The 26,704-nt window shown below is 38.4% G+C and overlaps 1 protein-coding gene across 21 annotated transcripts in view; it reads right to left on the bottom strand.

Annotated features, from left to right (window-relative positions):
• Positions 1-26,704, bottom strand: part of LOC139752858 (actin-binding LIM protein 3-like) — an 837,860-nt gene that overhangs the window by 25,371 nt on the left and 785,785 nt on the right. For 14 of the 21 annotated variants that reach the window (XM_071668853.1, XM_071668857.1, XM_071668856.1 and 11 more), the window contains 2 exons: positions 21,530-21,599; positions 20,037-20,077 (listed from right to left, as the gene is read on the bottom strand). In XM_071668853.1, the coding sequence (XP_071524954.1) occupies positions 20,037-20,077; positions 21,530-21,599 (111 nt within the window). Of the gene's footprint in view, positions 1-20,036; positions 20,078-21,529; positions 21,600-22,910; positions 23,009-26,704 lie in introns of those variants that run through there. The other 7 variants (XM_071668841.1, XM_071668837.1, XM_071668850.1 and 4 more) reach the window with 4 other exon arrangements.

Genomic DNA, 26,704 nt, shown 5'->3' on the forward strand with positions numbered 1-26,704 from the left:
AAAAATGGGTATGTTTGAAGGAATAGTGGTTCCAACAATGTTGTATGGTTGCGAGGCGTGGGCTATGGATAGAGTTGTGTGCAGGAGGATGGATGTGCTGGAAATGAGATGTTTGAGGACAATGTGTGGTGTGAGGTGGTTTGATCGAGTAAGTAACGTAAGGGTAAGAGAGATGTGTGGAAATAAAAAGAGCGTGGTTGAGAGAGCAGAAGAGGGTGTTTTGAAATGGTTCGGGCACATGGAGAGAATGAGTGAGGAAAGATTGACCAAGAGAATATATGTGTCGGAGGTGGAGGGAACGAGGAGAAGAGGGAGACCAAATTGGAGGTGGAAAGATGGAGTGAAAAAGATTTTGTGTGATCGGGGCCTGAACATGCAGGAGGGTGAAAGGAGGGCAAGGAATAGAGTGAATTGGAGCGATGTGGTATACTGGGGTTGACGTGCTGTCAGTGGATTGAATCAAGGCATGTGAAGCGTCTGGGGTAAACCATGGAAAGCTGTGTAGGTATGTATATTTGCGTGTGTGGACGTATGTATATACATGTGTATGGGGGTGGGTTGGGCCATTTCTTTCGTCTGTTTCCTTGCGCTACCTCGCAAACGCGGGAGACAGCGGAAAAAAAAAAAAAAAAAAAAAAAATAATAATAATAATGATAATAATAATAATAATAATAGTAACACTGTTTCATACACATTTGCAACTTCCCATGTCAGCAAGATGGCATCCAAAACAAGTGACTGAGCCTTAAAGGGTAAAAACCTTGCTTGGCTCGCTTCTCTGTTCCTTCTTTTGGAGAAGTAAAACTGGAAGGGAAGATCTCCCCCTACCGCCTTCTATGACTTGCAGAGAATTCATGGGAAATATTCTTTCTCCCCTATCCCCAGGGATATATTATTTTTGGTGTAACTGGACTTCACCTGCTTGAGATTACACTGCAAATGAAAAGTCACCTTTGTAGAGGCTGTATCACTGGGAGTACAGTCTTGTCAAAGAGCTCATGCTCCAAAAAGTCTACATTTTCCTGCTACTGGAAGCAGCACAGCCTTGGGATGCAGGAGCCTTTAGTAAAGTTCTGGGTAACACTAGGACCTTTTCACAGAAATTGGTCCTGGGGTAATTTAATATATATATATATATATATATATATATATATATATATATATATATATATATATATATATATATATATATATATATATTTTTTTTTCATACTATTCGCCATTTCCCGCGATAGCGAGGTAGCGTTAAGAACAGAGGACTGGGCCTTTGAGGGAATATCCTCACCTGGCCCCCTTCTCTGTTCCTTCTTTTGGAAAATTAAAAAAAAACGAGAGGGGAGGATTTCCAGCCCCCCGCTCCCTTCCCTTTTAGTCGCCTTCTACGACACACAGGGAATACGTGGGAAGTATTCTTTCTCCCCTGTCCCTAGAAATATATATATGTATATATATATTTTATCATATTTATTTTACTTTGTCGCTGTCTCCCGCGTTTGCGAGGTAGCGCAAAGAAACAGATGAAAGAAATGGCCCAACCCACCCCCATACAAATGTATATACATACACGTCCACACACGCAAATATACATACCTACACAGCTTTCCATGGTTTACCCCAGACGCATGTCAACCCCGGTATACCACATCGATCCAATTCACTCTATATATATATATATATATATATATATATATATATATATATATATATATATATATATATATATATATTTCCCTGGGGATAGGGGAGAAAGAATACTTCCCACGTATTCCCTGTGTGTTGTAGAAGGCGACTAAAAGGGAAGGGAGTGGGGGGCTGGAAATCCTCCCCTCTCATTTTTTTTTTTTTTTTTGTTTTCTCCAAAAGAAGCAACAGAGAAGGGGGCCAGGTGATGATATTCCCTCAAAGGCCCAGTCCTCAGTTCTTAACGCTACCTCGCTAATGCGGGAAGTGGCGAATAGTATGAAATATATATATATATATATATATATATATATATTTATATTATTTATTTTGCTTTGTTGCTGTCTCCCGCGTTTGCGAGGTAGCGCATGGAAAGAGACGAAAGAAATGGCCCAACCCACCCCCATACACATGTATATACATACACGTCCACACACGCAAATATACATACCTATAAATCTCAATGTACACATATATATACACACACAGACATATACATATATACACATGTGCATAATTCATACGGTCTGGGTTGATTAGAAAGGGTAGTGAGTGGTGGGATGAAGAAGTAAGATTATTAGTGAAAGAGAAGAGAGAGGCATTTGGACGATTTTTGCAGGGAAAAAATGCAATTGAGTGGGAGATGTATAAAAGAAAGAGACAGGAGGTCAAGAGAAAGGTGCAAGAGGTGAAAAAGAGGGCAAATGAGAGTTGGGGTGAGAGAGTATCATTGCCCGCCTTTCACCCTCCTGCATGTTCAGGCCCTGATCACACAAAATCTTTTTCACTCCATCTTTCCACCTCCAATTTGGTCTCCCACTTCTCCTCGTTCCCTCCACCTCCGACACATATATCCTCTTGGTCAATCTTTCCTCACTCATTCTCTCCATGTGCCCAAACCATTTCAAAACACCCTCTTCTGCTCTCTCACCACGCTCTTTATATTTCCACACATCTCTCTTACCCTTACATTATTTACTCGATCAAACCACCTCACACCACACATTGTCCTCAAACATCTCATTTCCAGCACATCCACCCTCGTGCGCACAACTCTATCCATAGCCCACACCTCGCAACCATACAACATTGTTGGAACCACTATTCCTTCAAACATACCCATTTTTGCTTTCCGAGATAATGTTCTCGACTTCCACACATTCTTCAAGGCTCCCAGGATTTTTCGCCTCCTCCCCCACCCTATGATTCACTTCCACTTCCATGGGAACGTTCCATCCACTGCCAGATCCACTCCCAGATATCTAAAACACTTCACTTCCTCCAGTTTTTCTCCATTCAAACTTACCTCCCAATTGACTTGACCCTAATAACCTTGCTCTTATTCACATTTACTCTTAACTTTCTTCTTTCACACACTTTACCAAACTCAGTCACCAGCTTCTGCAGTTTCTCACATGAATCAGCCAACAGCGCTGTATCATCAGCGAACAACAACTGACTCACTTCCCAAGCTCTCTCATCCACAACAGACTTCATACTTGCCCCTCTTTCCAAAACTCTTGCATTCACCTCCCTAACAACCCCATCCATAAATAAATTAAACAACCATGGAGACATCACACACCCCTGCCGCAAACCTACATTCACTGAGAACCAATCACTTTCCTCTCTTCCTACACATACACATGCCTTACATCCTCGATAAAAACTTTTCACCGCTTCTAACAACTTGCCTCCCACACCATATATTCTTAATACCTTCCACAGAGCATCTCTATCAACTCTATCATATGCCTTCTCCAGATCCATAAATGCTACATACAAATCCATTTGCTTTTCTAAGTATTTCTCACATACATTCTTCAAAGCAAACACCTGATCCAAACATCCTCTACCACTTCTGAAACCACACTGCTCTTCCACAATCTGATGCTCTGTACATGCCTTCATCCTCTCAATCAATACCCTCCCATATAATTTACCAGGAATACTCAACAAACTTATACCTCTGTAATTTGAGTACTCACTCTTATCCCCTTTGCCTTTGTACAATGGCACTATGCACGCACTCCGCCAATCCTCAGGCACCTCACCATGAGTCATACATACATTAAATAACCTTACCAACCAATCAACAATACAGTCACCCCCTTTTTTAATAAATTCCACTGCAATACCATCCAAACCTGCTGCCTTGCCGGCTTTCATCTTCCGCAAAGCTTTTACTACCTCGTCTCTGTTTACCAAATCATTTTCCCTAACCCTCTCACTTTGCACACCACCTCGACCAAAACACCCTATATCTGCCACTCTATCATCAAACACATTCAACAAACCTTCAAAATACTCACTCCATCTCCTTCTCACATCACCACTTCTTGTTATCACCTCCCCATTTGCGCCCTTCACTGAAGTTCCCATTTGCTCCCTTGTCTTACGCACTTTATTTACCTCTTTCCAGAACATCTTTTTATTCTCCCTAAAATTTAATGGTACTCTCTCACCCCAACTCTCATATATATATATATATATATATATTTTTTATTTTTTCTATTTTGCTTTGTCACTGTCTCCCGCATTAGCAAGGTAGCGCAAGGAAACAGATGAAAGAATGGCCCAACCCACCCACATACACATGTATACACATACACGTCACACACGCAAATATACATACCTATACATCTCAATGTATACATATATATACACACAGACATATACATATATACACATGTACATAATTCATAGTCTGCCTTAATTCATTCCCACTGCCACCCCGCCACACATGAAATAACCTCCCTCCCCCCTCATGTGCCCGAGGTAGCGCTAGGAGAAGACAATAAAGGCCACATTCGTTCACACTCAGTCTCTAGCTGTCATGTAATAATGCACCGAAACCACAGCTACCTTTCCACGTCCAGGCCCCACAGAACTTTCCATGGTTTACCACAGATGCTTCACATGCCCTGGTTCAATCCATTGACAGCACAGCGACCCCGGGACACCACATCGTTCCAATTCACTCTATTCCTTGCATGCCTTTCACCCTCCTCCATGTTCAGGCCCCGATCACTCAAAATCTTTTCCACTCCATCTTTCTACCTCCAATTTGGTCTCCCATTTCTCCTCGTTCCCTGCACCTCTGACACATATATCGTCTTGGTCAATCTTTTCTCACTCATTCTCTCCATGTGACCAAACCATTTCAATACACCCTCTTCTGCTCTATACTCTTTTTATTACCACGCATCTCTCTTACCCTTTCATTACTTACTCAATCAAACCACCTCTCACCACATATTGTCCTCAAACATCTCACTTCCAACACATCCACCCTCCTCCACACATCGCTCTCTATAGCCCAAGCCTCGCAACCACTTAACATTGTTGGAACCACTATTCCTTCAAACATACCCATTTTTGCTCTCTGAGATAACACTGTTGCCCTCCACACATTCATCAACATTCCCAGAACCTTTGCCTCCTCCCCTACCCTGTGACTCACTTTCGCTTACATGGTTCCATACACTGCCAAATCCACTCCCAGATATCTGAAACTCTTCACTTTCTCCAGTTTTCCTCCATTCAAACTTACCTCCCCATTGACTTATTTGGCGGGTTTGGATGGTATTGCAGTGGAATTTATTAAAAAAGGGGGGGTGACTGTGTTGTTGACTGGTTGGTGAGGATATTCAATGTATGTATGGCTTATGGTGAAGTACCTCAGGATTGGCGGAATGCATGCATTGTGCCACTATACAAAGGCAAAGGGGATAAAGGTGAGTGTTCACAGTACAGAGGTATAAGTTTGTTGAGTATCCCTGGGAAATTATATGGGAGGGTATTGATCAAGAGGGTGAAGGCATGTACAGAGCATAAGATTGGGGAAGAGCAATGTGGTTTCAGAAGTGGTAGAGGATGTGTGGATCAGGTGTTTGCTTTGAAGAATGTATGTGAGAAATAGTTAGAAAAACATATGGATTTGTATGTAGCATTCAAGGATCTGGAGAAGGCATATGAAAGAGTTGACAGAGATGCTCTGTGGAAGGTATTAAGAGTATATGGTGTGGGAGGTAAGTTGCTAGAAGAATTGAAAAGTTTTTATTGGGGAAGTAAGGCATGTGTACGAGTAGGAATAGAGGAAAGTGATTGGTTCCCAGTGAATGTCGGTTTGCGGCAGGGGTTCATGATGTCTCCATGGTTGTTTAATTTGTTTATGGATGGGGTTGTTAGAGGTGAATGCAAGAGTTTTGGAGAGAGGGGCAAGTATGCAGTCTGTTGTAGATGAGAGGGCTTGGGAAGTGAGTCAGTTGTTGTTCACTGATGATACAGTGCTGGTGGCTGATTCGAGTGAGAAACTGCAGAAGCTGGTGAATGAGTTTGGTAAAGTGTGTGAAAGAAGAAAGCTGAGAGTAAATGTGAATATATATATATATATATATATATATATATATATATATATATATATATATATATATATATATATATATATATGTGAATATATATTAATTTATTTTGCTTTGTTGCTGTCTCCCGCTTAGTGAGGTAGCGCAAGGAAACAGATGAAAGAATGGCCCAACCCACCCACATACACATGTATATACATACACATCCACACACGCATATATACATACCTATACATCTCAATGTATACATATATACACACACACAGATATATACATATACACACATGTACATAATTCATACTGTCTGCCTTTATTAATTTCCATCGCCACCCCGCCACACATGAAATGACAACCCCCTATCCCCGTATGTGCACGAGGTAGCGCTAGTTAAAGACAACAAAGGTCACATTCGTTCACACTCAGTCTCTAGCTGTCATGTATAATTCACTGAAACCACAGCTCCCTTTCCACATCCAGGCCCCACAGAACTTTCCATGGTTTACCCCAGACACTTCACATGCCCTGGTTCAATCCATTGACAGCACGTCGACCCTGGTATACCACATCATTCCAATTCACTCTATTCCTTGCACGCCTTTCACCCTCCTGCATGTTCAGGCCCTGATCACTCAAAATCTTTTTCACTCCATCTTTCCACCTCCAATCTGGTCTCCCACTTCTCCTCGTTCTCTCCACCTCTGACACATATATCCTCTTGGTCAATCTTTCCTCACTCATTCTCTCCATGTGACCAAACCATTTCAAAACACCCTTTTCTGCTCTCTCAACCACACTCTTTTTATAACCACACATCTCTCTTACCGTATTATTACTTACTTGATCAAACCACCTCACACCACATATTGTCCTCAAGCATCTCATTTCCAGCACATCCACCCTCCTGCGCACAACTCTATCTATAGCCCACGCCTCGCAACCATATAACATTGTTGGAACCACCATTCCTGCAAATATACCCATTTTTGCTTTCCGAGATGATGTTCTTGACTTCCACACATTCTTCAACGCTCCCAGAACTTTCGCCCCCTCCCCCACCCTATGATTCACTTCTGCTTCCATGGTTCCATCCGCTGCCAAATCCACTCCCAGATATCTAAAACACTTCACTTCCTCCAGTTTTTCTCCAAGGTCAAAGAACTGAGGCTTTGAGGGAATATCCTCAATTGGCCCACTTCTCTGTTCCTTCTTTTAGAAAATTTAAAATGGGAGGGGAGGACTTCCAGCCCCACGCTCCCTATCCTTTTAATCTCCTTTTATGACACACAGGGAATACATGGGAAGTATTTTTTTTCCCTAATCCCCAAGTATATATATATATCCCTGAATGCAAGAGTTTTGGAAAGAGGGGCAAGTATGCAGTCTCTTGAGGATGAGAGGGCTTGGAAAATGCGTCAGTTGTTGTTTGCTGATGATACAGTGCTGATGGCTGATTCTTGTGAGAAACAGCAGAAGCTGGTAACCGAGTTTTATAAAGGGTATGAAAGAAGAAAGCTGAGAGCAAATGTGAATAAGAGCAAGGTTGTTAGGTTCAGTAGCGTTGAGGGACAAGTTAATTGGGAGGTAAGTTTAAATGGAGAAAAACTGGAGGAAATGAAGTGTTTTAGATGTCTGGGAGTGGATTTAGCAGGAGATGGAACCATGGAAGCTGAAGTCAGTCACTGGGTGGGGGAGGGGGTGAAGGTTCTGGGAGTGTTGAAGAATATGTGGAAGGCGAGATCATTATCTCGGAGAGCAAAAATGGGTATGTTTGAAGGAATAATGGTTCCAACAATGTTATAAGGTTGAGAGGCATGGGGGTTTGTGCGGAGGAGGATGGATGCGTTGGAAATGAAATGTTTGAGGAAAATATGTTGTGAGGTGGTTGGCTTGAGTAAGTAATGAAACGGTAAGAGAGATGTATGGTAATATAAAGAGTGTGGTTGAGAGAGAAAATGACAGTGTGATGAAATGGTCTGGTCACATGTAGAGAATGAGAGGAAAGACTGACAAAGAGGATATATGTGTCAGAGGTAGAGGGAACGAGGAGAAGTGGGAGACCTAATTGGAGGTGGAAGGATGGAGTGAAAAAGATTTTGAGTGATTGGGGCCTGAACATACAGGAGGGTGAAAGGCGTGCAAGGAATAGAGTGAATTGGAACGATGTGGTATACCGAGGTCAATTTACTGTCAATGGATTGAACCAGGGCATGTGAAGCATCTAGGGTAAACCATGGAAAGTTTTCTGGGGCCTGGATGTGGAAAGGGAGCTGTGGTTTCAGTGCATTACACATGACAGCTAGAGACTGAGTGTGAATGAATGTGGCCTTTGTTGTGTTCTCCTAGCGCTACCTCATGTGTGCGTGTGGGGAGGGGGGAATCTATTTCATGTATGGCAGGGTGGTGACAGGAATGGATGAAGGCAGCAAGTATAATTATGTACATTTGTGTATGTATATGTATGTATACATTGAAATGTATAGGTATGTATATGTGCGTGTGTGGGTGTTTATGTATATACATGTGTATGTGGGTGGGTTGGGCCATTCTTTCATCTGTTTCCTTACACTACCTCGCTAACGTGGGCGACAGCGACAAAGTGTAATAAAATGTATAAATAAATATATATTATTTCATTATCTATAATTAACCCACGACCAATGTATATGAAAGAGTCCTAGTGTTACCCAGGACCCTTCTAAAGGTTCCTGCAGAGTAAGGCTGCACTATTTACCATAACAAGAAAATGTAGACTGCTTTGGTGTGAGAAGTGTTTTGATGAGACTGTACTTGTCACAGTTGACTTTTCACTTGTGATATAACAAAATACTGAATTTTGTTTGTTTTGGTACCCATCATTCCAGCCAAAGCAGCGTACAAGTTTTCAAAAGCTTTTGGACCACTTAATTTTGAAACGGATGAGTAATAGAAAATTTACAAAGAAACTGTGCTATTTCTAGCAACATCATAAATCACTGGCAGAGGCAGACTAATGCAAAATGGGAAACCAGTCATGCTAAAATTGCATGAAAAAACAAACTTTATTTGCTCCTTCATTTTGGCATGCACTGGACAATAAGAACAAAAATAATAAAGAAATACTGATTTAGATATAATTAAAAAAAAGATACTAGATTAAAAATCACAATTATAATAGAATGCATTTCAAAAGCATCAATCAAAAGAAATGATTCTCAGTATGTTAAAGATGCCAAACTTATACACCATGTGAAAATTTTTAGTTTGTAAAATCCATCCCAACACATTATAAAAAAAATATAACACTAAACTAACATGTAGCTGAAGTTTTAAATCATATACAAATACAAGAACAGATTTATACGAAAAGCATAGAAGCAGCTACTAATTCAATGACCAAAATCAGTGCCATAGTTAACGAAGACAGGAATTAGGTCAGTGGGAGACACCAAAATCTTTTTAACACTGTCTGTAACATATCTTGAATATCTTTAATAAAAATATAGCATTATGATTTTTGAATGACTCCATGCACTAATCCACACAGTCAGTACTTTAAAATCAAGTCTTGTTTCTAGCCTGTATCAAAACCAAACCATCACATTGTAGCTCTAGTGCATACGTCACTGCTGTATGTAGCCTCATGGTTGATTTTATCATTTACAACCAAACCTTTAAAGAAACTAGCTAATACTTTATTTTTATGACCTAAAGTTTGACATTATCATTAATCACATAACCAAATTATAGGAGTAACTAACACTTACTCTGTTATGATACCTTGTGCCTGACTTCTCTATTCCCTTTAGCAACCAAGACATTGCCATTTATGACACTCCTGTGCTTCATGAATTTCCATCTATAGGCATTCTAAAAAGCCCTCTGATCATTACACTGTGCTTGCCTTGCACATTATGAGTGCAGTGTTAGTGCTTTATATGTGTAATAGGTCTATAATAAATGCTGTGGCATTTAGTGTGACAATCTTGTGCCTTTCCATAACCTCAAAATGTTAGTTATATTCAATGGCCAAAGAAATAACAATACCAAATTTTTCAGTAGCCTCATGATTGGCTCATTTTTGCTCATTTAAAACATCTAATCTCCTAAAGTTGTGGCACATAAATTTATGTTGTATGATAACAGAGAATGTTCAAGAGAAGGGGCTTGACGAGCGTAAAACTTTTCTCCGTACATTACAAATAGGTAATCACACAAATATTCAAAAAGCCAATGAATGCCTATTTGCAAAGGAGAAACTTTCTAATGGGGGGCAACACATTTTCAGGGAAACAAGGTATAGTAATCTTCTAGACTTTTATAAAAGGTAAGCTCCATGGGAAGACTATGTTCTTGAGCTGCCAGAAAAGCCTATGACACTAGACCCTACTAGAGGTTGATACAAAAACCAGAGCTACAGGCAGGAGTAAAGGGTGGGCTTCTTCACAGAACAAAAAGATTACTTTAGTGGACTGGAGCAAAGGATGTAGGTAAGATTCGCATTCTCAAAATAGGCACATTTCATAAGGGGCATGCTGTACAGGCTGGTCCTAGGCCTGCTGCTATTTATGGGGTGTATAAACAACTTGCCTGACTAACAGGAATCATACCTAGATATGTTTACAACTGATGCAAAGGTCATGAAGGAAATAAGGAACTACAATTTCATCAGCCTACACAGGGACCAGGACAACATCCAAGGTTGGTCAGATAAATTGATGAGATTCAATCCAAGTTCAAGATTATGAGAATGGGACAAACAGAGAGAGAAGGCCTCAGTGTGGTTATTATCTAATGAGAAATAAATTACAAGAATTTGTGTGTATTAGAACTGCGAGTTGAAGTCTTGCTGAATCTGTTACCATAACTACACACCAGGTGAATTGTAGGAGGCCAACGGTCTGCTGGCAAACACAAGAATTACATTAATTATATGGATAAGGATATATATCTATTTATTTATTTACATTTTTATTTATTTATTTTGCTTTGTCGCTGTCTCCCGCGTTAGCGAGGTAGCGCAAGGAAACAGATGAAAGAATGGCCCAACCCACCCACATACACATGCATACACATACACGTCCACACACGCAAATACACATACCTATACATCTCAATGTATACATATATATATACACACAGACATACACATATATACACATGTACATAATTCATACTGTCTGCCATTAGTCATTCCCATCGCCACCCCGCCACACATGAAATTACAACCCCCTCCCCCTCATGTGCGCGAGGCAGTGCTAGGAAAAGACAACAAACAAAAGCAACATTCGTTCACACTCAGTCTCTAGCTGTCATGTAATAATGCACCGAAACCACAGCTCCTTTTCCACATCCAGGCCCCACAGAACTTTCGATGGTTTACCCCAGACGCTTCACATGCCCTGGTTCAATCCATTGACAGCATGTCGACCCCGGTATACAACATCGTTCCAATTCACTCTATTCCTTGCATGCCTTTCACCCTCCTGCATGTTCAGGCCCTGATCACTCAAAATCTTTTTCACTCCATCTTTCCACCTCCAATTTGGTCTCCCACTTCTCCTAGTTCCTTCCACCTCTGACACATATATCCTCTTGGTCAATCTTTCCTCACTCAGTCTCTCCATGTGACCGAACCATTTCAAAACACCCTCTTCTGCTCTCTCAACCACACTCTTTTTATTACCACACATCTCTCTTACCCTATTATTACTTATTCGATCAAACCACCTCACACCACATACTGTCCTCAAACATCCCATTTCTAGCACATCCACCCTCCTATGCACAACTCTATCCACAGCCCACGCCTTGCAACCATATAACATTGTTGGAACCACTATTCCTTCAAACATACCAATTTTTGCTTTCCGAGATAATGTTCTCGACTTCCACCCATTCTTCAACGCTCCCAGAACTTTTGGCCCCTCCCCTCCCCTATGATTCACTTCTGCTTCCATGGCTTCATCTGCTGCCAAATCTACTCCCAGATATCTAAAACACTTCACTTCCTCCAGCTTTTCTCCATTCAGATTTACCTCCCAATTGACTTGTTCCTCAAACCTACTGTACCTAATAACCTTGCTCTTATTCACATTTACTCTCCGCTTTCTTCTTTCACACACTTTACCAAACTCAGTCACCAGCTTCTGCGGCAGTTTCTCACATGAATCAGCCACCAGCGCTGTATCATCAGCGAACAACAACTGACTCACTTCCCAAGCTCTCTCATCCACAACAGACTGCATACTTGCCCCTCTTCCCAAAACTCTTGCATTCACCTCCCTAACAACCCCATTCATAAACAAATTAAACAACCATGGAGACATCACACACCCATGCCGCAAACCTACATTCACTGAGAACCAATCACTTTCCTCTCTTCCTACACGTACACATGCCTCAAATCCTCGATAAAATCTTTTCACTGCTTCTACCAACTTGCCTCCCACACATATATTCTTAATACCTTCCACAGAGCATCTCTATCAACTCTATCATATGCCTTCTCCAGATCCATAAATGCTACATACAAATCCACTTGCTTTTCCAAGTATTTCTCACATACATTCTTCAAAGCAAACTCCTGATCCACACATCCTCTACCACTTCTGAAACCACACTACTCTTCCCCAATCTGATGCTCTGTACATGCTTTCACCCTCTCAATCAATACCCTTCCATATAATTTCCTGGAAATACTCAACAAACTTATACCTCTGTAATTTGAGCACTCACTTTTATCCCCTTTGCCTTTGTTCAATGGCACTATGCAAGCATTCCGCCAATCCTCAGGCACCTCACCATGAGTCATACATACATCAAATAACCTCACCAACCAGTCAACAATACAGTACCCCCTTTTTTAATAAATTCCACTGCAATACCACCCAAACCCGCTGCCTTACCGGCTTTCATCTTCCGTAAAGCTTTTACTACCTCTTCTCTGTTTACCAAATCATTCTCCCTAACCCTCTCACTTTGCACACCACCTCGACCAAAACACCCTATATCTGCCACTCTATCATCAAACACATTCAATAAACCTTCAAAATACTCACTCCATCTCCTTCTCACATCACCACTACTTGTTATCACCTCCCCATTAGCCTCCTACACTGTTTCCATTTGTTCCCTTGTCCTATGCACTTTATTTACCTCCTTCTAAAACATCTTTTCATTCTCCCTAAAATCTAATGATACTCTCTCACCCCAACTCTCATTTGCCCTCTTTTTCACCTCTTGCACCTTTCTCTTGACCTCCTGCCTCTTTCTTTTATACATCTCCCACTCATTTGCATTATTTCCTTGCAAAAATCGTCCAAATGCCTCTCTCTTCTCTTTCACTAATAATCTTACTTTTTCATCCCACCACTCACTACCCTTTCTAATCTGCCCACCTCCCACGCTTCTCATGCCACAAGCATCTTTTGCGCAAGCCATCACTGCTTCCCTAAATACATCCCATTCCTCCCCCACTCCCCTTACCTCCTTTGTTCTCACCCTTTTCCATTCTGTACTCAGTCTCTCCTGGTATTTCCTCACACAAGTCTCCTTCCCAAGCTCACTTACTCTCACCACTCTCTTCACCCCAACATTCTCTATTCTTTTCTGAAAACCTCTACAAATCTTCACCTTCGCCTCCACAAGATAACGATCAGACATCCCTCCAGTTGCACCTCTCAGCACATTAACATCCAAAAGTCTCTCTTTCGCACGCCTATCAATTAACATGTAATCCAATAACGCTCTCTGGCCATCTCTCCTACTTACATATGTATACTTATGTATATCTCTCTTTTTAAGCCAAGTTTTCCCAATCACCAGTCCTTTTTCAGCACATAAATCTACAAGCTCTTCACCATTTCCATTTATAACACTGAACACCCCATGTACACCCTCAACTGCCACATTACTCACCTTTGCATTCAAATCACCCATCACTATAACCCGGTCTCGTGCATCAAAGCTACTAACACACTCACTCAGCTGCTCCCAATACACTTGCCTCTCATGATCTTTCTTCTCATGCCCAGATGCATATGCACCAATAATCACCCATCTCTCTCCATCAACTTTCAGTTTTACCCATTTCAATCTAGAGTTTACTTTCTTACACTGGATAAGGATATGTTTGTTTAATCATTCATTGCATAAGACAGACCAAAACTGGAACAGGCTTGAAGGCTACAAAGCTGTTCACCATGGAGGCAAGAAGAAAGAGGTGGGGACCGAATAACAGCTTTCAAGCTTCTAGATCAGCTGGATGATACTAACAGTATGATACTGAAAATGACCTGCCATAAGGTATGAACTCCTACTTGGATATGTCAGCAAATGATGCAAGGACATGAGGGAAATGAAAAGCATAAACTCACAAGGGGATCTTGACAGATTCTTAAGTTGGCCTGGGAAAAAGATGATGAAATTCGATCTGAATAAAGTGCTGAGGATGGGTTATACTGAAGAAGCCCTTAATACCATTATTATCTGGCAGGAAATAAACTGCAGGAATCTGTACGAGAGAGACTCAGGAACTGACATCCCTCACCTGTCACCAGTCCCACATTAGCTGAAAAGTACTCAAAAACTGTCTGCAGACAAAAATTTGAATAACATTCAAATACATAGAAAAGGGAATATTCAGGAATCTGTTCAAAACCTACAATAGGTCAAAAACACAATATGCTTCTTAAGTTTAGTCATCATACCTAAAGAAACAACAGAACTAACTGAGAAGGTTCAGATGAAGGCAACAAAGATGGAGCCAGATTTAAAAAAGCTGAGTTACAGGGAAAGTCTAGGGGATATGAATTTGCTCACAATGGAAAAGCAGAGGCATCTGGTGACCAAATCACAACCTTTTATATCAACTTCATGATATAAATATTGTACAGTTCTTTGAAAGATGCAAGGATAGAACCAGAAAGCATAAGATAAAATCAACAAAGAAACTTGCTAGAAAGGATGTAAAGAAGTACTTTTACAGTATAAGAGTAGTGGACAAATAATTCAGAGTGAACAAGGAGATAGTACATGGAAAGAAGATAAATTAGTTTGAAAAGGTGTATGATAGTAGAGAGTGTAAAACTACCTTCCTATACAATACAAATACGTAACTGCACAAACACAACATACAAAAGAGCAAAAAATGCAAGATATGGAGTGAGGAGCAGAAAAACTATGAAAAAAATATTGTACTACAAGCAAAAGACAATCTCAAACTTTTCCATTAGTTCTGGAATAAATCACTGGCTGATAAGTAACTAATCAGGCCAAGGGATGCTTGGCAAAAAGCTATTCAGAGCAATAAAAAATTATGTGAGGAACTGAATGGTAAGTTAAATAAAATCATTTTCACAATGGAGAATGCTAATGCCCTAACATTATCAAGATGGGTTGGGGAAGAAATCTTGGAACATATTGAAACTGACAGAAAAGTCAAAACAACAAAACCAGACTCCAAATGAAGTCTCTCCATATGTGCTGTAAGAATGAGCAAAAGACACAGTTAGAACACCTCAAATATTGTTCAGCCAAACACTAGACGAAGGCATAGTTCCACGGTTTGGAAGGGGGAAAATACTGTGCTTGGAAATAAAAGTCACCAGAAATTGTGCTGAATTACACATCAGTTTCCCTACTAAATGTGGACTGTAAGGCATTGGAAAAGATGTATGAGAAAGCAAATCAATGACTACTTGCAAAGGGGAAACTACCTAAATGGAGATGATACAGATTCATGGAAAGGAAGCCATGCATTACAAATCTCTCTGACTTTTATGGCAGAGCAAACTGTGTTGGATCAAAGAGATAGGTAGGTACACTATGGATTCTTGTGCTGCCAGGAAGCTTTTGTGGTTAGAGGCTAAAGCTGTATTATGTTTGAGGTTAAATAAGAGGCTAGATCTGTATTAAGTTTGAGGTTAAATAAGAGGCTAGATCTACTAGCAGGAATAAGGGGGTATACTCCTTAACTGGATATAAGAATACCTTAGTGGAAGGAAGCAAAAAAACACAGGTTAGAGAAGCATTCTCGAAATGGACTGGGTTCATCAGTGGTGTGCTGCAGGGTTCCATTTTGAGCCCACTGCCATTCTTGTTATATGTAAATGACTTTGTTGGTGTGTACTCTCACTTGAACATGTTTTTGGGTGATGCAAAGGTCATGAAAGAAGTAAAGAATAATGATGATTACTTCAGTTTACAGGGGAACATGGGAAAACTCAAAAGTAGGTCTGCTAACAGCTGATGAAATCAAATCCAAGTCTGAGCAAAGTGCATTCAAATGTATGGATACAGAAAATGTTTGGTATATTTTCAACAACATATAGTACATCAAAATTGGATTATGATTCTGAAGTCTAATCACCACATTTGAATAAGCAAAAATATAATTAAAGAGAGTCCAAAATGGCAACAAAAATAGTACCTGAACAAAGAGAGATGAACTATAAAGACAGGCTGTGTTCTATACATTTGCTTACCATGGAAGAGAAGAGAAGAAAAGGACTGATCTAATTAAGGCTTCCAAGTTTCTCAACCAGTAGGTAATGCAGACAGTGAAAGTTCATCATGAAATGCAGTGTCAGAGTGACCTTAGGCCATGACAAGAAGCTATACAAGAAAAGATTTTGAAAAGATGTGACATACCACTTCAGTGTAAAACTGGTAATTGACTGGAAAGAAACAACAGCTTCGTGTCCTCCCTTCCTATTCAGGACTGTCAGGTGTGTCAACCACTTACCCTTGGCCCACTTACTTAGGACTAGACCAGGCCAACTCACTGGTATCTATACAACTTTTTTTTGTTTTGTTTACAATGATTTCATGGAAATATTGAAATATGTGATATGATTGGAAGGGCAGATGGGAATCCCTCTAGTCAACCAGATGTCTAGTTATGAGTGTTGATCAATATGCATATAATCCCTCACAATGAACAAGTGCACTGAAGCAACATAATTCCCTCAACAATATCTTGATCACCTGGAAAAGTATCCTCTTCCTCTGCTGTACCCCACACACCAATGAGTTTCAAAATTTCCAAGTTATGAGGAGTTTAGCATTCAAAGTACCCAAATTTGTAAGATATTACTGAACCATCCAATTTCTCGAGCTTTAAGTTTTTAGTTTGTAATGTGAGGTCCTCATTCTTTTATCGCTGTTAATCAATTTCTTTCTAGTTATCATATATCATCTCCATGATACCAGACTGACAAGCTAACTAACAAAGCTGAGCAGATGATCACCCTGTGCATAATGTTTATCTATATAAGCAAGTAATCAGATCTTTAGATCAATGCTGAGCTCGAATACTTAGTTTTGATACCAAGAGGCACTTTTCTGAGTCTATACTGTGTAAAAGTGGTAATGCCATGCTCTGTACTTTCACATTAATGTTACTCTTCCATAAATGCTTCTGAGAGTTTAGGGATGTCACCTGGCATAATTTGTTGTTACGTATCAATAACATGTGATTAAAAGCAATTTCTGGTGCATGGTCATTAGTAGTAGTAGTGGAGGCTACTCTAGTAAATACATAAAATTCATAATAGGAATTCTTTCGATATAACAAAGCATCAAAACTATCCTAAATTGAGGGCTTTAGAGCACTTCTATCTTTGAGTCATTTCAAAGAGGCAAAGAAAAATACTCTCAGGAAGTTAAAATTCCTTTTATATATCATTAGTCTAACTGTACTTTATCTTTCATTCCAGAAGCTACTACCAAAGTGAAAAGTAAAGCGAACAAAATATGTTACTCTTCCATACATGCTTCTGAGAGTTTAGGGATGTCACCTGGCATAATTTGTTGTTATGTATCAATAACATGTGATTAAAAGCAATTTCTGGTGCATGGTCATTAGTAGTAGCTGAAGCTACTCTAGTAATACATAAAATTCCTAATAGGAATACTTTCGATATAACAAAGCATCAAAACTATCCTAAATTGAGGGCTTTAGAGCACTTCTATCTTTGAGTCATTTCAAAGAGGCACAGAAAAATACTCTCAGGAAGTTAAAATTCCTTTTATATATCATTAGTCTAACTGTACTTTATCTTTCATTCCAGAGGCTACTACCAAAGTGAAAAGTGAAGCGAACAAAATATGCTACTCGACAACAATAGATAGTTTATGGATAAGGGACCACACATAATTGCCCCATGGAAATATATTTACTACCCTTACTTGATAAAATCAATTCTTAAACCTGATGAAGTCCTTCAAAAGCATTAAGTACAACACTTAAAACATATGTGATTTTGGTAATTATTCTAGTAAAATAAAATACCGAGTTACATTTTCCAATTCATGGTTATAATCTTCCACTGACCACAGGTAATATTTACATGCAATATATTATAGAAACATGTTGAAACTATGACAATCATGTTGATGGCATACCACATAAGAATTTCTGCAAAGTGTATGATTGAAAAATTATATCAAGACCAAGGTAGAAACCTCTCATTTCAAGACATCCAAAATTGTTATGGAATTCAAGCCTAACAGTACAATAGGTTTAGGAAAGAGTTAAATGCAGAGACATTAATGTTAGTGAATCCTCAACCTGGCTTCATGCTGTGTTGTTGAAAGCAACAATCAAAATAAAAAACTGATGTACAATAGTGTATTTAAAAGTTCTGCAATTACCTGGAGGATACAAGAACAGAAAATTCTGTTAAAAGGGAAATGATATAAAAGGTCTACAATAAAACTAACATCAACATTATAATGCATTCTCTTTAATATAAGTGAAATGAACATTTTTGAACTCTATAACAGTATAAAGTCTTGAATAAAACCGCACTTCACAGTTCTATTTAAATGCGAAGGAACTTCATATGTTGGAGGCTATAATGAAGCACACGTGAAAATGACATTTTGCAAATAAGGTTACGGAAGCAAATATGAATGATGTCTTGCAAGTGAGGTTACAAAAGCAAATATGAAAATGACATTTTGCAAATGAGGTTACAGACCAAAACATTCATTAGCTCAGGACTTTATACCACAAACTAAAACATTCATACTACATAATATAAAAGGGTACAGAAGGCATGCTCTGTCCAAGACAAATAATCCTACTTAGAGTTGTCTTTCAATGTTAAAAAGGGTGAATTTTGTGGCATACTGGACTTTGGGCTTGAAAAAAAAAATATTTGAATCCTTTCTCAATCAATAATTTGGCATTCAAATTATTGAAAACATTCATCTTCATTTGATATCAAAATTAGTTTTGTATCAAAATACTATATGTGCACTGAGATTATGTCAACTGGATGACAACAAAATTGTGTTTATAAGTGCATTTATGAATTTTTGTATTGTGTATGTATGCAAAAGGACACTGCATAAAAAATCTTTTTAGCCGGGGAAAAGTGGAAATTTCAGCTCAGTATCTAAGAGAAAAAAAATTTGTTAACTATAATAAGGTGTAACAGATGCATAATATAAAAGTGAGCTCTATAGAATTACAGTGTGATACTGAGTTTTGTTTGTCAATAAGCATATTCTTCATGTATCATTTATATGAATGGTAACTTTCTTAATAAAGATAATAAAAGTGTTCACTGTCAGCAGCTTTTAATTCCAAGTGTCAATTAATGGTACAAAAAAACGTAAATGACACACGTGGTTCAACAAATATGAAGGAAATGAAAAGAATAAGTACAAAAATACTGATATCTAGATCCCAAACGATCAACAGTAAGAAACTCTAGAAAGAATTTATCAATGATGTTTGTAAAGTAGCATAAACAATGGACAAAAACAAGAATTGTACTCTAAGTCGTTTAAATTACTGATTACATTAAGATAACTGAAGACATTTCCACACATAACTGCAGTGTACATGTAAAAACAATAAACACAAGACAGTAATACAACATAAGTGAAACAGATTTATAAATCAAAAATTACATTAATCAAGCCCAAAATCCCATACTCCAAATTAACTAAGCCTATGCACATCTACAGGGGGCGCCTCAGAGCAAGCCATTAATACATACCAATGCGCTCCTATCGGCTTCTGTGAGCGAACCTGCTGAAACTGAGAGACCAAAACCACAATCAAATACACAGATCCTTCTTTAAAGATCCTGTTTATGTTGCTTCTATTGTCTTTATTACATTCCTGCACCCAGCATTCAAAACCAAAAAGGAGATAGGAGAGAAAAGGGGGGGAGGTAAACTTGGTGCACACTACAAACTTTTCACATGATTGATCAATTTAGGCCTAGGAATTGGCTGTAATAGGTCTTAAAAAGAAAACAAGAAAATTTGTAGAGGAATAAAGAATCAGTTGAAAAAATTTATCCCAAGTTCTGGGGAGTCTTTTATACTTAGAAAATTCATTTATCCATACAGCAAGCAATATCCTCTAATATCTTTTGCAAAGCACATTTCTCTTAAGACAATTTATGCTAATACATATTTTTCTAATTTATGAACTTTCTCTTTGAAGTAATTCTCAATTAAATCTCAAGAAAATATGGATCATGAGCACACACTGCTTGATGTGCAAAATCCACTAATAATATACAGTGCAAGTGTGACACAACCATTTTGGTGCATTAGTGGTAAACATTCCTGGTATAGAAGAAAATTGGGAGAGTAAAGACGAGTAGAAAAAAGAAATTAACCAGGAAGGATATCTATTTTCAAGCCTCTAAAAAACATAAAACATGAAAAAAATATTGCATTACTATCAGCACATTCAGTAAAACATCACTCTGTCAGAACTAACACATATTGACATCAGGATCCTTATCTATCAACTACCATAACATTTTTAAACCTAAACCTAATGATCAACAGAAGCCAAAAATTCTATAATTTCATAAATGTCAAATACTTAAAACTGATCCTAATAAATGCTGTTAAATGCAGCTACAAGGCAATAAAGCACAGACTGGTTAGTTAGCAATGCAAAAATAGTTACTTCAGTCCTGCAAAAATAATATCTAACCAGGCACTGTACGCAATATATATATATATATATATATATATATATATATATATATATATATATATATATATATATATATGATTAGCATGAATAATGGTACAGCTCAAATACAATGCATGAATATAAGAACTACAATTAAGTTCATTCTGTTTCATCCATTTAACAATAAACTAAATCTGAAAACCAAATAATTCTAAAATTACAACAAACTATTTTCTCATTTATGTTAACTAAAACACTATCATATAAGTATACAAACCAGCCATAAAGATATCAATAGCATAATGTCTACAATGTTTGCACTATGTGAATATGAAAAACTACCACCATTTGGAAGAAAAACTTTCCAATGTTTTTGTTAATCATTATTCAGGTCATTCATTTGAATAATGAAGAAAACTTTTAATTTTGGATTATTTCCACAAACTTATGATCTCTTGGTAAGAAGTAAGGTTTACAAGTTTGATAATTCTAATTTTTCTTATAAAAACTAAAATGCTATTTAAAATTATTGGTAAAATGATAAGTACTCACCATCTGAACGAGCACTGCTAAATTCTGTGCTCTGTGTCTTGTCCCCAAGACCTGTGAAACTGTAGTCTCCCTGTAGTGTCAAAAATGAAAATGGTATAATATACATATCTATCTATCTATATATATATTATCTTTTTTTTATTTTCTTATAATACTTTGTTGCTGTCTCCCGCGTTAGCGAGGTAGAGCAAGGAAACAGGCAAAAGAATATATATATATATATATATATATATATATATATATATATATATATATATATATATATATATCGCAACCTCACTAACGCGAGAAATGGCGAATAGTATAAAAAAAAAATAAATATATATATATATATATATATATATATATATATATATATATATATATATATATATATATGTGTGTGTGTGAATTGTGTGCATGTGTATATATGTATATGTCTGTGTGTGTATATATATGTGTACATTGAGATGCATGGGTATGTATATTTGCGTGTGGGGACGTGTATGTCTATACATGTGTATGGGGTGGGTTGGGCCATTTCTTTCGTCTGTTTCTTTGCGTTAACTCGCAAACGCGGGAGACAGCGACAAAGCAAAATAAAAGAATGAATAAAATATATATATATATATATATATATATATATATATATATATATATATATATATATATATATAGGTTTTTCTAATGGGAAAATGGAATTACAAGTATTTCATATCTTTATGTTTTTAAAGCTGAAGAATTTTTAAGTAACACAAAATGTAAAGCAAAACAAACATGTAAAGCAATATTTAGTCAACATTAAAGATGCAGCTTTTTATGCATGAAAGCATATAAAATCTGAGTAATTAACATTGAACTGCCCAATAACTGTGAGTAATACATTCAGATTAGATATCAAACTCATAAGTTTTTTTTTTATAATCAACATTACAACTTTTCACTGATTATAATTATCATTCCTATTCTTTTTAAGAAAGATAATGTATGGGACCATCTCATTCAATTAACTGAAACAAAAAATAGAATCAAGACAATGAAAAAATCACCCATTCAAAGAAATCTCATACAAGTAAGCAAGAGCAGTTGTAGAGTTCAAAAGAAATCGAAAAAGAAAAAAAAGCAATGAAGATGCATTACAGCAGTGTAATATTAATACAAATATTTGATTAAAGAAATCAGCTTGAAGTTCAGTGCAAATCAGGGTAGCATAATGTAAAACAGATTTGCAGTATTCTAGTATGAACACATAACTTCAAATATCATCTCATATCTTGAAGATTTCATTACAATTACCTTGTTGTGTTATACGATATCTTATAAAATGTGCAAAACCAATGCTGAGAAAAAATAATTTTCCTAATGAGAAGCTTTTGTGAGGGGTGTATAAGCAGTGACTTACATGAAGTGCAGAATATGATCCTAGGCCCTGTCGGTAGAAGGTGCTGCGTGGCGAGAAACCGTAGCCAGGCTTGGGAGGTTGTCTGAGGGAGCTCACAACTGAGGGGCCATAGAGGCCAACACAAGTCAGTAAAGAATCTCCCAGTGATGACACTCACAATATTAGGAGGAACAATCTTTAATGCTAATGAATTTGGTTTCACAAAAATGTTAGCTAGGCATAAACATAAATAAAAAATAATAAATCAATCAGAAATAGAACTTAATGAATGTTTTATCCATAATCTTTTTCTCTTAGCCAATATGAATTTATAAAATCATAAAAAAAAAGGTTATTCATGAATTTTACAAGTGCTATTGTGCACTAAATGATTAGAATTGTCAACAACTGATCACTCTTAGCTGCCTTCCGTGAAATTACCATGTCAACTCACTAAGGCATGATAACTCTAATACAACTGATATTTCTATCTCGTTATGATGGTTTCCCATGACCACACACTTTTTGAAGATAGTTTCTTAAGCATATATAATATGGGTTCGAGTCCTAGCTGTTGGAGGGTATTACGTGACATATATATATGGGAGGTGGGTTGATTAGAAAGGGTAGTGAGTGGTGGGATGAAGAAGTAAGATTATTAGTGAAAGAGAAGAGAGAGGCATTTGGACGATTTTTGCAGGGAAAAAATGTAAATGAGTGGGAGATGTATAAAAGAAAGAGACAGGAGGTCAAGAGAAAGGTGCAAGAGGTGAAAAAGAGGGCAAATGAGAGTTGGGGTAAGAGAGTATCATTAAATTTTAGGGAGAATAAAAAGATGTTCTGGAAAGAGGTAAATAAAGTGCGTAAGACAAGGGAGCAAATGGGAACTTCAGTGAAGGGGGCTAATGGGGAGGTGATAACAAGTAGTGGTGATGTGAGAAAGGAGATGGAGTGAGTATTTTGAAGGTTTGTTGAATGTGTTTGATGATAGAGTGGCAGATATAGGGTGTTTTGGTCGAGGTGGAATGCAAAGTGAGAGGGTTAGGGAAAATGATCTGGTAAACAGAGAAGATGAAAGCCGGCAAGGCAGTAGGTTTGGATGGTATTGCAGTGGAATTTATTAAAAAAGGGGGGGACTGTACTGCTGACTGGTTGGTAAGGTTATTTAATGTATGTATGACTCATGGTGAGGTGCCTGAGGATTGGCGGAATGCGTGCACAGTGCCATTGTATAAAGGCAAAGGGGATAAGAGTGAGTGCTCAAATTACAGAGGTATAAGTTTGTTGAGCATTCCTGGCAAATTATATGGGAGGGTATTGATTGAGAGGGTGAAGGCATGTACAGAGCATCAGATTGGGGAAGAGCAGTGTGGTTTCAGAAGTGGTAGAGGATGTGTGGATCAGGTGTTTGCTTTGAAGAATGTATGTGAGAAATACTTTGAAAAGCAAATGGATTTGTATGTAGCATTTATGGATCTGGAGAAGGCATATGATAGAGTTGATAGAGATGCTCTGTGGAAGGTATTAAGAATATATGGTGTGGGAGGCAAGTTGTTAGAAGCAGTGAAAAGTTTTTATCGAGGATGTAAGGCATGTGTATGTGTGGGGAAGAGAGGAAAGTGATTGGTTCTCAGTGAATGTAGGTTTGCGGCAGGGGTGTGTGATGTCTCCATGGTTGTTTAATTTGTTCATGGATGGGGTTGTTAGGAAGGTGAATGCAAGAGTTTTGGAAAGAGGGGCAAGTAAGCAGTCTGTTGGGGATGAGAGAGCTTGGGAAGTGAGTCAGTTGTTGTTTGCTGATGATACAGTGCTGGTGGCTGATTCATGTGAGAAACTGCAGAAGCTGGTGACTGAGTTTGGTAAAGTGTGTGAAAGAAGAAAGTTAAGAGTAAATGTGAATAAGAGCAAGGTTATTAGGTACAGTAGGGTTGAGGGTCAAGTCAATTGGGAGGTAAGTTTGAATGGAGAAAAACTGGAGGAAGTACAGTGTTTTAGATATGTGGGAGTGGATCTGGCAGCGGATGGAACCATGGAAGTGAAGTGAATCATAGGGTGGGGGAGGGGGCGAAAATCCTGTGAGTCTTGAAGATTGTTTGGAAGTCGAGAACATTATCTTGGAAAGCAAAAATGGGTATGTTTGAAGGAATAGTGGTTCCAACAATGTTGTATGGTTGCGAGGCATGGGCTATGGATAGAGTTGTGCACAGGAGGGTGGATGTGCTGGAAATGAGATGTTTGAGGACAATATGTGGTGTGAGGTGGTTTGATCGAGTAAGTAATGTAAGGGTAAGAGAGATGTGTTGAAATAAGAAGAGCGTGGTTGAGAGAGCAGAAGAGGGTGTTTTGAAATGGTTTGGTCACATGGAGAGAATGAGTGAGGAAAGATTGACCAAGAGGATATATGTGTCGGAGGTGGAGGGAACGAGGAGAAGTGGGAGACCAAACTGGAGGTGGAAAGATGGAGTGAAAAAGATTTTGAGTGATCGGGGCCTGAACATGCAGGAGGGTGAAAGGTGGGCAAGGAATAGAGTGAATTGGATCGATGTGGTATACCGGGGTCGACGTGCTGTCAATGGATTGAATCAGGGCATGTGAAGCATCTGGGGTAAACCATGGAAAGTTCTGTGGGGCCAGGATGTGGAAAGGGAGCTGTGGTTTCGGGCATTATTGATGACAGCTAGAGACTGAGTGTGAACCAATGGGGCCTTTGTTGTCTTTTCTTAGCGCTACCTCGCACACATGAGGGGGGAGGGGGATGTTATTCCATGTGTGGCGAGGCGGCAATGAGAATGAATAAAGGCAGACAGTGTGAATTGTGTGCATGTGTATATATGTATATGTCTGTGTATGTATATATATGTGTACATTGAGATGTATGGGTATGTATATTTGCGTGTAAAGACGTGTATGTATATACATGTGTATGGGGGTGGGTTGGGTCATTTCTTTCGTCTGTTTCCTTGCGCTACCTCGCAAACGCGGGAGACAGCGACAAAGCAAAATAAAAAAATATATATATATATATCATATATGTGCTGTGAAAACAATGAACCAGGGAAAGTGAAACATCTGGGGTAAACCATGGAAAGGTCTGTGGGGCCTGGATATGGATAAAGAGCTGTGGTTTTGGTGCATTACACAAGGCAACTAGAGACTGAGTGTGAACAAATGTGGCCTTTTTTGTCTATTTTCCAGTCGCTACCCATTGAAGCAGGGAGTAGCGATGCTGTTTCTTGTGGGACAGAGTAGCGCCAGGAATGGATGAAGGCAAGCAAGTATGAATATGTACATGTGTATATATGTCTGTGTATGTATATGTGTATATGAGAGATGTGTATATGTCATGTATATGTATATATATATATATATATATATGTGCACGTATAGGCATTTATGTATATATGTATGTGTACATGAATGGATGGGCCATTCTTTCTTTGTCTGTTTCCCAGCGCTACCTCATTGACGCAGGAAACAGCGATCAAGTATAATAAAATGATAATAGATACATATATATTTTTTCATACACATTTGCCATTTCCAACGTTAGTGAGGTAGCGTTAAGAACAGAGTACCAAGCCTTAGAGAGTAAACCCTCACTTATCCCCCTTTTCTGTTCCCTCTTCCTTGGTAGGGAGTGCTCATCCTCCTTGAAGGCTCATACTGGGGTGTCTGAATGTGTATGGATGTATCCAAGATGAGAAGAGAGGAGAGATAGGTAGTATAAGTGAGGAAAGAAACCTGGATGTTCTGGTTCTGAGTGAAACAAAGCTCAAGGATAAAAAGAAAGAATGGTTGAAAAATGTCTTTGGAGT

The sequence above is a fragment of the Panulirus ornatus genome, chromosome 13 (genome assembly GCF_036320965.1).
Source record: "Panulirus ornatus isolate Po-2019 chromosome 13, ASM3632096v1, whole genome shotgun sequence".
NCBI classification, from domain to species: domain Eukaryota; kingdom Metazoa; phylum Arthropoda; class Malacostraca; order Decapoda; family Palinuridae; genus Panulirus; species Panulirus ornatus.